This window comes from Sinocyclocheilus grahami, unplaced genomic scaffold (assembly GCF_001515645.1).
Source record: "Sinocyclocheilus grahami isolate Dianchi unplaced genomic scaffold, SAMN03320097.WGS_v1.1 scaffold699.1, whole genome shotgun sequence".
NCBI classification, from domain to species: Eukaryota; Metazoa; Chordata; class Actinopteri; order Cypriniformes; family Cyprinidae; genus Sinocyclocheilus; species Sinocyclocheilus grahami.
The window spans coordinates 397167-411584 of NW_015505878.1; the positions used below are offsets into that span (position 1 = coordinate 397167).

Sequence of the window (14418 nt, forward strand, 5' to 3'; positions counted from 1 at the left end):
GACTTTATTTTATTCTTTTGAAATTGTTATAAAAATATCAGGAGAAATGTATGCCACTGCAGCAGTTAGAGATCCATTCGTGTTGTATATATAGGTCCGGGTCGCTAAAGACCCGAATATGTAGCCTGATAATGATTGGCGAAACATCCATGCATTTAAGGGTTAGTAAGAAATGAATACGAAATATAATAAGAATATTAATAAGAACTGGAAAAAAAAAACATTTAAAAAAAGCAAAGAAAAAAATGTTTAAAAAATAAAAAGAACGGTAACAAAGTTAAAAATAGTCTTAATTTCAGGTACCCATATCTATCTATATATATATTAAAAAATATATAAAATATTTATTTAAAAAAAACCTTATGATTATACAGTAATAGGTATTTGTTCAGACATAGGTACATAATACAACTCTGGGTACTGTTACCATCTGTGCTTAAAACATTTTAATTTTAAGATATATATATATTCTATATTACTAAAAGTATTATTTTATCTAAGAGTGGACTCAGAAGAAAACCCCAAGAGGGTGCCATAGACTGCTTTGGAGTGATACTTAACAATACATATACAAAACTAAATACATGTTTGTTCTGTAGAGTGATTACGAAATCAGACAGTATAATGACAAACTATGCAGAAAACATAACTCTACCAGAACAGGCCTAACAGGTTTACTGTGTACTTCAGTAAGTGAAACACAGTGCACTTCAGACCCCATTTGCACTTTCTTTCATATCAAATGTCACCTATAATTCCAACACTAAAGTCTCCAGTCAAAGGTCACAGCAGGTCGGTGATCATTGAGTCATCAGTTAGCCAGTAGCCATTCAGGAGTATTGTAGAACAAAAAACACTAATTTCTGGCATTGTGGGTTTGTCATCCACCCAGATGCCCCCAGGTTAGAGTCATCACCTGATGGTGGTGTGTTTGACCTAACCGAAAGACTTGCTTGAAATAAAATGCCCAAATGCAAGCTATGTTGATTGTAGCTATTTAAAATTGCACAGTGGCACCATGCAACTAAAATCACAGCACAACTACCACTGGCAGGTCCAAGGCCAGCTTTTGATTACAGGAATGGAGTGGTGTGACTTTGTTGTTTTTGCAGAGGATGCCATGGTGATTCAGAGAATATATAGAGACAATTAAGTAGCCAGAATCATTAGTGAGAAACAAGATTACTTCTTATTTTATTTTTACATGTGAGTATCACACGTGTAATGGTACATTACAACATTGTACATTAGTCATTTAAGTCATGTACAGTCGTTTTTGAATAATCAAACTATGAAAAAAAGAAATACTTTGGTGAATGACAAATTTAACAAATTGATTTGATAAATTATATTACAAAGTTTTGACTTGTTACATTCTCATTTAAGGGGGCAGGGCAGTTTTTTGAATACACATAGATTCATTATACAGGTTGATTAAAAGGTAAATTAACTTTCAGGGATGTTAATTGGAGAGATACTGTACTGCAGATTTAATCTCCAACCCCAATCAAACACATTTTTGATTGGGGTTGGTTTAGATTAGGTTGTTTGATTAGGGTAGGAGCTGAAGTCTGCATTAAGGTACCTTCACCCTGTGTCTCAATGTTCATACTATCCAAATAGTATGTGAGATTAGAATAAGTGTGTCCCAAAGCATAGTATGTTGAAAAGAGTATGCCAAAAGTCCCATAGATGGTCTACAATTTCAGGTCAATTTTTGAAGTGTGGATCCGTGCACACTCTAATGGCTAAAATTGCCATTAGAAAAGTTAAATTAAATTAAATGTGGAGGAACTGTGACAAGATGATTGACAGACCAGTTTACAGTGACAGGGTGTGTGTAACAGGTGCGACAGAGGGTCCTTTAAAGACGCAATTGTGTGACGTGATAGTATGCCCCAAAGCTTGCCTACTCTTCTACTACACACTCAAAAGTGTGTACTTTTTCTTCACCAAAAGAGTACATACTTAAAGGGCGTAGTATAAGTAGGCACATTGAGACGCAGCATCAGTTTAAGCAAGCTGAATGTAAAAGAAAAGGTAATACTAGTGTTTGAAGGACAAGTAGGCAATTTTCAACCAGCTCTATTTTGTTAGAATGTTTATTTACATACAACATTTAATCTCTCTTCTAGTTAGCTGCAACAAGATGACCTCATTTATTTGTCAGCAAAATCCAATGGATTAGGGCAGCACGATTAATCAAAATTAAATTGCAAAGGTAATAAATCGCGATTAGGCAGAAGCTGCGATTGTCATGCGTATCTTTCATTGAAGCACGGTTCTGTGATCAGCTGTAAATCTCCATCCGAAGGCCAGAGAGCGCTCTCGCACAGAAACTCCAAATACGCCTCGCAGAAGAAACCCAGGAAATGCCTATAGCGGTTGCTGAATAAACAGGAGATTTAACTGCTTTAATTTATTCAACGTGACTAATAAACACATGACTATGACAATATATGGTTTATCGGAGTTTGTCTTATTATAATGAAGTATATAATAATGCAATGCTAATCGACATAGCCTTTATCACTGCTTAGAATACTATGAAATATGTTGCGTGCCTTATTCTGTGTAAGAAGCCACATCATCTCACAGAAGGATTTATTTCAAACACTCGACTGACATTATGAAGTGAGTTTGGAGTAAAAACATGTTATTAAATGGGGTTTTTCACATGCTTTCAGATGGAGCAGCATTTACTACACAGAGCCGTAGTTCACTGAGAAGCTATGCAAACAGCGTTCATAAGCACAGAACGATTTCTTCGATTTCATAATCACGCGATTAAATCGTCTGTGATTATGAACACGATTTAGCGTGGCTTGTCAGTGAACTACGGCTCTGTGTAGTAAACACATCATCTCACAGAAGGATTTATTTCAAACACTCGACTGACATTATGAAGTGAGTTTGGAGTAAAAACATGTTATTAAATGGGGTTTTTCACATGCTTTCAGATGGAGCAGCATTTACTACACAGAGCCGTAGTTCACTGAGAAGCTATGCAAACAGCGTTCATAAGCACAGAACGATTTCTTCGATTTCATAATCACGCGATTAAATCGTCTGTGATTATGAACACGATTTAGCGTGGCTTGTCAGTGAACTACGGCTCTGTGTAGTAAATGCTGCTCCATCTGAAAGCACGTGGTGGAGATTTACTACTAATCACAGAACCGGGTTTACTGACAAGATGCGCATGACAATCACATTCGATTAATCGTGCAGCCCTACAATGGATGCAAAATGACACCGTCATCTGGCAGATTTGCTGGCAAAAACGGGGGCATCTCGGTACAGCTAACTAGAAGAAAGACTGTCGGTATAGTAAAAGATTCTAACAATACGAAGCTGGTTGAAAATGGGCATTAACTTTTCTTATTATATTCAGCATTTAACTGCCCATGACTTCACCAGCGGTCCATTCTGGTAGTTGACCAGAAAGCAAGCAACACTAAACAGCTGGTCAATGCTGCCGCACACTGACAACAGAATGGGTTTGTCAAACAGTTTGTTCTCCTTCACCCTCCGGATACACCTCTCAACACGTACCCTCAGTCTGGTAATGGATTGTGTCTGCTGGACATCCTGCCTGACCGATAAGCAGATCGGTAAACCTGGCAAGGCACAAGGTAATCCACCAAAAAGCCCATGTCAACCATAATGGCCATGTCTGGTGTGAGGCATTTAATAATTCCAGAAAGTTTGAAAATCTTCCGGTCACTCTTACAGCACAGAAACAAAGGTAATGGCATGCACCAATGTGCAATGCCAATCATGGCCTTCAATGTACTGTGCGGTTTGTAATTAGAGTACACCTCACTCTGAAGTAGTAGAGAGGAGGGTGTTTGGCAGTACAATTCAGGGCAGTCCAGCACCACTTGAGTGTCAGGGAAGGCTGCAAACTCTGGTGGTAAGAGAGCTCTGACTTCTTCTTTTGGTATCCATAAGCAAATGGAGCCAAGCAGATTGTACAGAAAGTGTGTCTATGTCACAATGATTTGGCTAGCTGTGGTGCGATGAATACTAAAGTGCCCGGCTAGATCCCTGAGAGGCAGACCCACAGACAAGTGCATCAGAAACAGCAGCAGCTCGTCTATCGGTGCATGTATCTGTGAAAATTAATAAATAAAGTTTAGATTCAGATTCATTTGTGATTTCACAACTACACAACACTATAACATCAAAACGTACTGTAAATTATTACCCACTATTTTATCGCTATTTATACTGGTGTTTTTGTTTGGGTCAGCTCATCGAAGCTGTCAGAGGCAAACTTCGCACCATCCTACTTTTTGCAGCAGGCTCCAACAGTATCCAAAAAGCCAAGAAATGCTTGTAAGAGGCAACCCTAAAAATATAATTATTATAAGGTTAATTGTAATAAGAAAATAATAATAATACATGTTTATTCCTTATTCTGTTAAATGTTTTACTTTTATTGTATGTGTGTGAGAGTGTGTGTGTATGAGAGAGTATTGTGTATGACAGAGTGAGTGAGTGTGCGTGCAGAGAGAAATAGAGATAACGGTTAGGCTAATAGTAGATTAATAGTAGGTAATAGAACATAAGGATTACACACATCACACAGTGATAGAAAAAAGGCCAATATATAGAGAAAACATGTGAATGTTATGCTATTCTAACATAAGGAACCAACCTGCTGTAAAAACAAATATTCTTGTCTGATCCAGCGATGCGTTGCAAACCAGAAACGGGTTTACAACTGATGTTGTAGTTCTTCCACTTTCTTCTTCAATTCGTCATAACTCATTGCCATTTCACCTGCCATTACTGATGTTGCTGGAGTGACAGGGTAGTCATGATCAGGTGCCGTCTGTCGTTCACTCATCTCAGAGTCAGGCAGAGACGTCTCTGGGACGGGGCATCTTGGTCAACGATCCCAAACATTCATATAGTGGTATAGTGGTTTCATGCAAAAAGGGAGGGAACAACTCCCTTTTTTTTGTGAATTCCGCTCAGTCCCCTAGACGTCCAAACAAAATTATCTGTACACTACACACTCTAGTAGTTTTTATAGGACTGAAGTGGGACATCCCCCTCATATCCTATGCCTGTGGGCACACACAAAACTAACATATCTTAATCATTATATGGCAAACAGGAATAAAGAGACAATAAACCTTATTTTTATATGTCAAGTATTGTGATCATTTCAACAGAATACACTCATCAGGTTACCTTGTGAGGCAACTGACTGGATGGGCCTGACTGACTGACCCGGGCCCACTCGTAGCTACGCGACTGCTGCATACAAACCACAAATCTACATAGGTGAGGTTCCAAAGAAAGAAAACCACAATGGCCTGAATACAGAAATATCCACCATCTTACTGCTAAAAATTAACCAGCTTTGAAGAACACAAGCCAAGGAAATACAAAAGCTCAAGAGACTCGAAATGCCAAAATTATTTTTTTTCAGTTGCTATGCTAACATGGACGGGTGTACGAGTGTACATTTTCAGGTTAGAGAGTTAAATATTTGAATTTTTTTTATTATTTGGACAAGAGGTTTTAATTAGCCCACATAATTCCAGCGACCTCAATGACAAACACATATTAGTAAACCAACCCAAAAAAGTCCTATGGGTTTTTTAATGAGGTCAGCAGTAGGTAGACATGTTTTCAGTGGTGAGACTGACTTAAACACACTGACAGTTCACAGACTGTTGAATTTAACCAGCATTACTCTAATGGAGTTACAAATGCACAATAAGACAATAAGATAAAAAATATAAGCAAATAAGCAAAACCTTTTTTTAGGTTCAGTGCAAGCGCAATCAACAGCATTTGTTAAAATGTTGTTTACCACAAAAAACAAAACAAAAAAACAATCGACTCATCCCTTGTTCTTGTATTTATTTTTCTACAAAAACAAAACTGAAACAAAAGCAAAAATCACGGTTACACTGACGTACTTATAGTGGAAGTTAATGTGGCAAACGTTTTGGAAAATTTAGGAAGAAACATGAAAATTATTCTGTAAAGCTGTTGAAATCATAATTTTTTTTTTACCCAAAAATTTTAACACGCACATCTTGAGGCCCCATTCACTTCCATTGTTCTGTTAAATGGTCCAACATAATCAAGATTTTTCAAGAAAAGAAGGGACTTAACAGTAAGTTAAATTTTGTGGTAATCAACATTATGCCTAAAATACTGTTGATTGATGATGAACACTAAATGTAGAGGTGTCACGGTAGTTTACAATAAAAAAAAACAACAACCTTAAATTCTTTAAAAAACTGCTAAAATTAGATTTGACATATTTTAACTTTTGAAGATGTTTCTTATCTTTAGATATTTGCCTTTCAAATGTCACATGCAATACTCTTTCAGAGCACTCATTTCATAATGTGAGTGTCTGACATGTTATTGTACAGTATTAGCAGCGCACTGGCAACCAGCACTAAAGAGTATCAGTAATACAGTATACTTGGCATTACAATGTGAGTTGTACATTATACAATACTATAGTACAAAACACTATTAAAAATATAAATTACAACCATAATTACACCTTAGATATATAATATGTATAATGTATAAGAATATCAATATAACATGTTTGCTATATTTAAACTTGTTTTGATAGATAAAATCAGGAGTATTACAAAGAGAAGTACACAAACAAGAAAATTCCAAGTGTGCACACTAACACGAGACCGAGGTTGAGGATAATTTTGGTTTTTGGAGGTTCTTCGAGCATTTCAGTAACATTCCTGTTGTCATCTCCAAAAGGTGAATCTGGGTCCTCTTCCTCAGAATTTTTATTATAACCACAAAACCACTCAAAACATTTCACGCACTGTCTCTTATCACCGCTTACATGATCAATGCCCTGGTGTTTGTGGGTATGTTGAGACTCCAAGTGGCCATTTGGAGGTATTTCAGGCCCTGTTTGAATAACCTGAGATGATGGTTTAATTTCCACTTCATCCACTGACTTCTCTTTTTTTGTTTTTACAGAAAGCTGATGAATTTTGTTGTTCTCGGGTTGATTCCTGTTGCGCAGTCCCCACAAAGTAGTCGTAGCAATCTGTTCCTTGCTTGGTGGATCTGTGCAAAGACTGACGACTACGGTCACAAGCCCTGAAACCCAAAACAACACAGCCGCCACATACATGAAATGAACATCCTTGATGAAAGCAGGGCGGTCATCAGTTGTGTCACAGTCTGGCTCTCTATAAACAAAGGCAAGAATGAGTCTTATGGCTCCTAGCAAGAAGCCCACAATGCCACCCCAGAATGCACCGGTCTCATTGCAACGTTTCCAGAGAATGCCAAGCAGGAACAGTGCAGCAATGGGTGGCGTAAGGTAATCAGACACCTCCTGAATATAGAGGAACATCTGACCACCTTGCATCTCAACGACGAATGGCACCCAAGCTATGCTAATGGCCACTATGAGGATCACAAACATGCGTCCCACCACCATGAGCTCTTTGGAGGAAGCCTGGTAACGTATCATCTTATAGATATCAAGGGTGAAGATAGTACTGGCACTGTTAAAGATTGAGTCTAGGTCGCTCATGAGAGCAGCGAGCATCACCGCCATCATCAGCCCTCGTAGACCTACAGGCATGACGTTCATGACGAGGCGAGGATAGGCAATGTTAGTGCAACCAGCTTTGCTGTTGCAGACTTGCATGCAGTGCTCTGGACTAATGCAAGCAAGTTCATCAGCAAAGAGCACACGCGAAATCATTCCTGGAATCACAATGATAAACATTGGTAAGACTTTTAGGAAGCCTGCCATCAGGGTTGACCCTTTGGCGTGGGCAATATTTCGGGCTGCCAGGACTCTCTGGACTATGACCTGATCAGCGCACCAGTACCAGATCGAGGCTGGAGTCTGGCCTAGAAGAAAAGCAGGCCACGGCAGGTCTTTGTCCAACGGACCTCTTAAGATCTTGAATGAATCTTGCTTAGGATGCACATGGCAGGAATTGGAGTATGTGATGTTATTCTCTAGCTCAATGGCAGTGATGTTGGGAAAGGCATTCATGTACTTGGTGCGCAAACCCTCAAGACCTCCTACCTTGACTCTCGTAGACCTACAGGCATGACGTTCATGACAAGGCGAGGATAGGCAATGTTAGTGCAACCAGCTTTGCTGTTGCAGACTTGCATGCAGTGCTCTGGACTAATGCAAGCAAGTTCATCAGCAAAGAGCACACGCGAAATCATTCCTGGAATCACAATGATAAACATTGGTAAGACTTTTAGGAAGCCCGCCATCAGGGTTGACCCTTTGGCGTGGGCAATATTTCGGGCTGCCAGGACTCTCTGGACTATGACCTGATCAGCGCACCAGTACCAGATCGAGGCTGGAGTCTGGCCTAGAAGAAAAGCAGGCCACGGCAGGTCTTTGTCCAACGGACCTCTTAAGATCTTGAATGAATCTTGCTTAGGATGCACATGGCAGGAATTGGAGTATGTGATGTTATTCTCTAGCTCAATGGCAGTGATGTTGGGAAAGGCATTCATGTACTTGGTGCGCAAACCCTCAAGACCTCCTACCTTGACTAAACTGATAGCCATCAGGCACAGTGCTCCCGATATCATGAGGAACGCCTGCAGAGTGTCTGTGTAAATGACCGCCACCAGGCCGCCTGTGACTGTGAGAAGGGCGGTCATGGTGATGAGCAGGATTATGGATACGTACAGGTTCCAGCCCAGAGATTCCTGGATAAAGAGTGCTCCGGAATAAAGATCCACTGAGAGCTTGGTGAAAATGTAGAGGAGCAGAGTTAGGGATGCGAAGAAAACCTTCAGCCGCTTACCACCAAATCTTTTATAGAGGTACTCTGGCATGGTGTACACACCTGAGTGGATGTAAACAGGTATGAAGACCCAGCCCAGGAGCTGCAGCAGTAGAATTGCATTGAACTCCCATGCACCTACGGCGAAACCGCTTGCCGCACCTGAGCCAGCGAGGCCGATGAAGTGCTCGCTGCCGATGTTACTCACGAACAGCGATGCACCGATCACCATCCAGTTCATGGAACGACCGGCCAGGAAGTATCCGCTCACAGTACCTCGATTCGCCTTCCACATTGCAAAAAAGCCAAAGCACAAGACAAGAACGAAGTACATGGCAACAACAACGATATCTGCTGCTTCCATTGTTGATGCCATTTTTTAAGTGTTGATAGAACAGGACATACAATTCGGTGGGCCACATATAGCAAAGAATTCTGAAAGAGAGAAAATAAATAGCTTTGAAAAAAACATTAACCCCATTTAGATGTTGATAAACATGGTACAGACCAGGAAAGAAAAGTACAACTTCTATTTTGGTCGGATGTCTGCAGACAGTATTACAATTGATAAAACGCTGTCCTTTTTATTTGTCACTGTACTTGCGTTTCTCCTTTTCAGGTTTTGTGAGCTGATATTAACTACAGCTAAAATATTCTTTATGAAGTAAATCTTTTTTAATTACAAAAAAGTTCTTAGGGTTTTAGGAAGAAATCAATATAATGTCTAAAATTAAGCACATATTAAATATAAATATGATATTAAATATAAACTCAAAATGTGAAAATTCTGTCATTATTTACTCACCAGTTCAAAACCTGTACGTTTTTTTTTCAGTCCATGGAACACAAAATATGTTTTTAAGAAATTTAAATATGCATACATATTCTTCAAAACACCTATTTTGGGAGAAATGTGTAAATACATAATTTTCAGTTTAATTTAAATGACCTAATCATTTGTGTTTGTTTGTGGTTAATGGTTGTGATAGTTGTGATTACACCTGTTTCCCGTTAAAACAACTTGAGGAGAACTGACTTCATACTTAACAATTGACTGACTAAGTTACATGGAATATTTGTACTTTAATACATTTTGTCACAAACATTATTTAATTTAACTGCTATATATATAGGCTACTAATAATTAACAGCAATAATAATATGAAAAATAAATAGTGTCAGTTACAACATCTAAACAGTTACAGTTAACATACTGCATGTGTTTAGACATGTAAATACACATTTGAAACTAAAATCGTAATGTTTATAAAAGTTAATATCTAAGTTAGTTGTCTACCATTGCCATCATTCAGATCGTTACGCAAACGCACAAAAGAACGTTAAACCACCAATTATACTATCAGCACTTGTAACACAGTGCCCAATAATAATATTAATAAAAACATCCAATCACATATAAAACTAGCTGAGTGAGATTATCTTACGATTTTAAGGCAACAGCTCGCCTCACAGGTCATGAACAGTCTTACAGAGATCTTGGTGATTTCTACAAGGTAAAAACTCATCCACACTTACCGAAGTCTTTGAAAAGCAGAGGGAGGCGATACGCTTGAGCGGCGCTGGCGTATGAAGAGACCGTTAACATTTCCATTTACTCCCCCCGCGCCCCCCGTCCATGACGTCATCGAACCCGCGCACATGTCCGTTCCGCCCCCCCGCGGCTTCTCCCGCAAGTGATGTGAATTCCGCTGTATGTTGTGGTAGTTCCATGGTACAGTGATGGTATCAGATTTAGCTTGCACAGTACCACAAATGACTCGCTCTAAAAATGCTGGGTTGTAAAAATGCTCTATTGTTCCAGCCACCAAAGACAGATTCACAAATAACCTGCCTGATTTATCTCAACTGCTCAAATCTCAATAGAGATATCTTGAATAAACATTCTGCCTAGTCAAAAAAAAAAGAAGATATCTTAATAGTGTATTCAAATCTTTGCTAATCCCCGCCTTTTCTTTCTTGCCAACCAATAGGCATATGTCATTTCAAAACACACCGGTTTCAGGAGCGCGCCAAAAAAGTCTGACGACGCTCAGACTCTGGATTGATCTTTTTCAGGTAAGAAAATTACTCTAACAATAATTGTGTAGGTTATTAACACTTGGATTATAACTGTATTATTTGCTAACGCAAATCATGGGCCTGTTTTGCGTTAATGTCAATGAACTCCCAGGTTGTCTGAGAGGTAATATTAGGCCTACCTATATTTGTCAGAATGCTAGCTTTTTGTTTTGCTGCTGGATTATCCTAGCCCGAAGTAATTTACAATTTTTTTTTTAAGTTTGTCATAATTGCTGTTGTAAGAATGATGTAGTTATATAACTTATAAGATCAAATTAATATATCAGGAAGTGACTGGTTTTCTAATGTAATTGTAGGTTATGAATTAATGTTCATCCATAATTTTTCATGTACATTGCATGAAAAATTGTCGCTAATACAGTTGTTAGGATTCCGTTCTTTTCATTAAGCCATTAAAAGTAATTGGAAATGTCTTTAAAGGTTCTGAGTGCAAGTAGTAATGTAAATGGGATATTTTATGTATTTATTAGTGCTGTGTTCAAAGATACGACGATGTATCGAGTATAGATACAGCTGGCCCTGTATCGATACTGTGGCAAGTGTGCAGCGGTGGACCGCGCTTAATTTGTTTAAAATTTTACAACGTTTAAAATGGAGTCGAAAATTGCCAGGTTTCTAAAAAAGAATGAATAGAGCATATATGCTATAGGATAATGTTACAACCATGTTTATTCTGGCCGCAGAGGAACACAACTGGGTTGCCTGATATACAGAGGCGTAATCCCCGAAACAGAGTCTCACTTGCGCAATACGGAAATATCTGCCATACTAAGTGTGTTACTTATCTTTGTCAACCTGGCAACCCTGTGCTCTCTCTCCACTGAGGATAAACGCGCTTGCTTTCTGAAAACAGCGGTAAGCTTGCAGTTTAGCGATCTCCACTTCAATAATCTAGTCTCAGAAAAGTGTGACTATTTAACGTTAGTTGATCAAAATGCGGGGCAGCGCTAAAAAGTTTGTTCCTGAATGTCTGATTTCGGCCGCAGCGTGATCTGTGTGTGTGACTGAACTTAACATCAAACTGCTTCTGTTTCACACAAATGCTGGCACAGACGTGCATGTTCGGCTAGAGTCGCTTTGAACTCGTGCATCTTCGGAAGCGGAGCTGCGCGGAACGTTACAAAAAGTGTTGTCCACACCGCCACGCGCACTCAAAGCGAACTTGTGGACGCATCAAGAATAAATCAGACTTGAGCGCGTGTGTGCGTTAGATACAGTGAAGACAGCTCGTTAGTTTAGAACTCTTCTAATTGTACCTGGTGGGGAGTGCACAATGTAAACATGAAACATATGCAATTACCTACTGTGGTACAATTATAGAGGCCCTTCATAATGCAGAGGTCAACTGCCTGCTCTGCCAATAGTTAGAAATGGCACTATAGTAAGCAGTTTAATAAACAGCTGTTTTTCTAAATTCTGCTGAGGTGAAATTCAGTGCAGTCATGTATCATGATACGTATCGTATCGTGGCCTCTGTATCGTGATACGTATTGTATCGTGACTTTGCTGGTGATACACAGCCCTAGTATTTATAATGAGTAAATTCTCTTTTTAAAAACGCTATCCTGTCTGGCTACATCGCCCTGTTTGCTTTCACGTTTATGTATATGATTTTTACTTCTCTTTAGTTATGAAATTGTGGCATTGTTGCGAGCAGATAAACCAAAGAAAAGATCCTGGCATTCCTAAAGATCAACTGTTCTTTAAATCAGCAAGATCCCTTTAACCAAACAATACGGAGTAAAAAAATAGTTAAGGGCTCAATTACCTGTCATTTATAGTTAAGTTGTTAACACCAGGAATCAGTGATTGTTTCCATAGGTATTTATGAAAACTAATTTTAGGGAGACTAACCTATAGTCATTTAGTCCAGTCTAAATTTTGTTAAAGAATAATTCATGAAACCTATAACAATTCTTTAGTTTGATAAAATTCTGCTCATGTCTATCCAACAAATCTATGTGATTTAAATTTTTTTTTTCTTTTTCTTTAATTGTTCTGTGAACAGGTTTCTGCATCTTTTGGTGTATTGCATTAGTACACAAAACAAAACTATCCTGCATACGTGAATAGTTTTATTACTTTATTTAACGGACTGCCTAGGATAATATCTGTTGTCAGACTGAAATACATGATGGCAAGTTTTAATAATTGTTTGTCCTATACTGTTATTTTGTTAAGTAGATTTGATAACGCATGTAATGTTTCTCTCAGTTTTCTCTCAGCCAACAAGACAGCTTACCATGTCATCAGAGCAAGAACCTCCGTCAGCGATATTTGACAGAGTTTTCAATACAATTTCAAGAGCCAGACGAGAGCTTTCAAATAACAATAATGATGACCTACTTTCTTCAACTAGACGCCTTTTCCGGCGTCAGGTGAATCAAATTCGCAGTAAGTTGGGGTGTGCTATGTTAGTATTAGCATAATTAAACAGTGACTATGATATTAGTTAACTACCAGTGCTCATGATTTTAGTTAACTTTGTACTTCTGTATGTATGCCAGGAACACCGGGGAGGCAGGAAAATGCTGTCTGGCAGACCCACCTTTTCCTCCTCCCTGGCCCAGATATTGAGGTTTTACCCTCTACAACAGAGCTTGAAGGGTTTGCAAACTTGGGTTTAGGTAAATGTATAGTTGATACATAAGGATGTCAAAGATAAAACAGGGTTTTTCCTGGGCTAAAAATAGCTACTGGGCTAGCAATTCCAAAATATAAGGAAAGAAACCATTTGTAATAATAATTTATTCTGTATATTCATGAAATAAAAAATAATCACTGTTGTGACAGTGGCATTATAATCACAAAAGCTGTTTATTACTTAAATTCAGCGTGAGGTACACAAAGGCATTGTGTTCATGCACTCAACAGATATGTCCGTGAATGTCTACAAATCTTAATGCGGCTTTTGAAACCAGTCAGCTATTAAAAGGACAAAAAATATTTTGAATGCAGGAAAAACTCTGTAGCAGCAAATGTTTTTATTGTTGATAGTGATCTGCATTTTACATAACCTCAGGTATTGCATACAGTGTATGATCAATTGATGAGCTCTGTTTGTTTGTTTTATGTTGTTAATACGTACATTAAATTTTGTAGGTAGACCAGTGCAGGAAACATCTGGGACAGGAACCCAAAGATCAAAAATTCCACTAAATTGGACTCTGTCTGAATTAAATAACTTTGTCTGCCAGTGCTACCCAAATGTGAGTTTGAACTTGATAGGTTTCCATTTGGCAAGAGCAGGCAAAGGACGCAAGATCCAAAAAGTTCATGCAAATTCTATGAGGGATTTAAAAAAAGCAGTTGGCAAAAGCAGACTCTATATTGTCCCACGAGCTGAAGTTTTGCAGGTATGACTTTGCAAAACAAAGGCACAATATTCAAATGAAAGAGCCATTTCTTTATGATATGACAAGTACAATTGGCTTTTAATTTAACCTTAATGTAAATTTAAAAGGTTCAATTTTTGTTCACATTCTTTGCTTTCAGTTAAATCTTACTGTGATGTTTCTGCACAGCGCAC

At 38.5% G+C, this 14418-nt stretch overlaps 1 protein-coding gene across 2 annotated transcripts; it reads right to left on the reverse strand.

Moving 5' to 3' along the window:
• Positions 1-6634: 6634 nt before the first annotated feature.
• Positions 6635-10353, reverse strand: LOC107559792 (sodium/myo-inositol cotransporter-like). 2 transcript variants are annotated; one of them, XM_016243747.1, is made up of 3 exons: positions 10326-10353; positions 8548-9224; positions 6635-8065 (listed from the first exon to the last, which is right to left on the reverse strand). In XM_016243747.1, the coding sequence occupies exons 2-3, from the start codon at positions 9163-9165 to the stop codon at positions 6635-6637; spliced, it is 2049 nt and encodes a 682-aa protein (XP_016099233.1). In that variant the 5' UTR covers positions 9166-9224; positions 10326-10353. The 2 variants fall into 2 exon arrangements, with proteins under 2 accessions (XP_016099233.1, XP_016099232.1); XM_016243746.1 differs by lacking the exon at positions 10326-10353 and having other exon boundaries at positions 8548-9263.
• Positions 10354-14418: the final 4065 nt, after the last annotated feature.

What these genes read in the sequence shown, in the direction of transcription:
- LOC107559792 (XM_016243747.1), bottom strand. Translation starts at nt 9,165, where the DNA reads ATGGCATCAACAATGGAAGCAGCAGATATCGTTGTTGTTGCCATGTAC. An exon ending in TGGCTATCAGTTTAGTCAAG is followed by an intron (nt 8,066 to 8,547) that starts GTAGGAGGTCTT and finishes ACGAGAGTCAAG; the next exon opens with GTAGGAGGTCTTGAGGGTTT.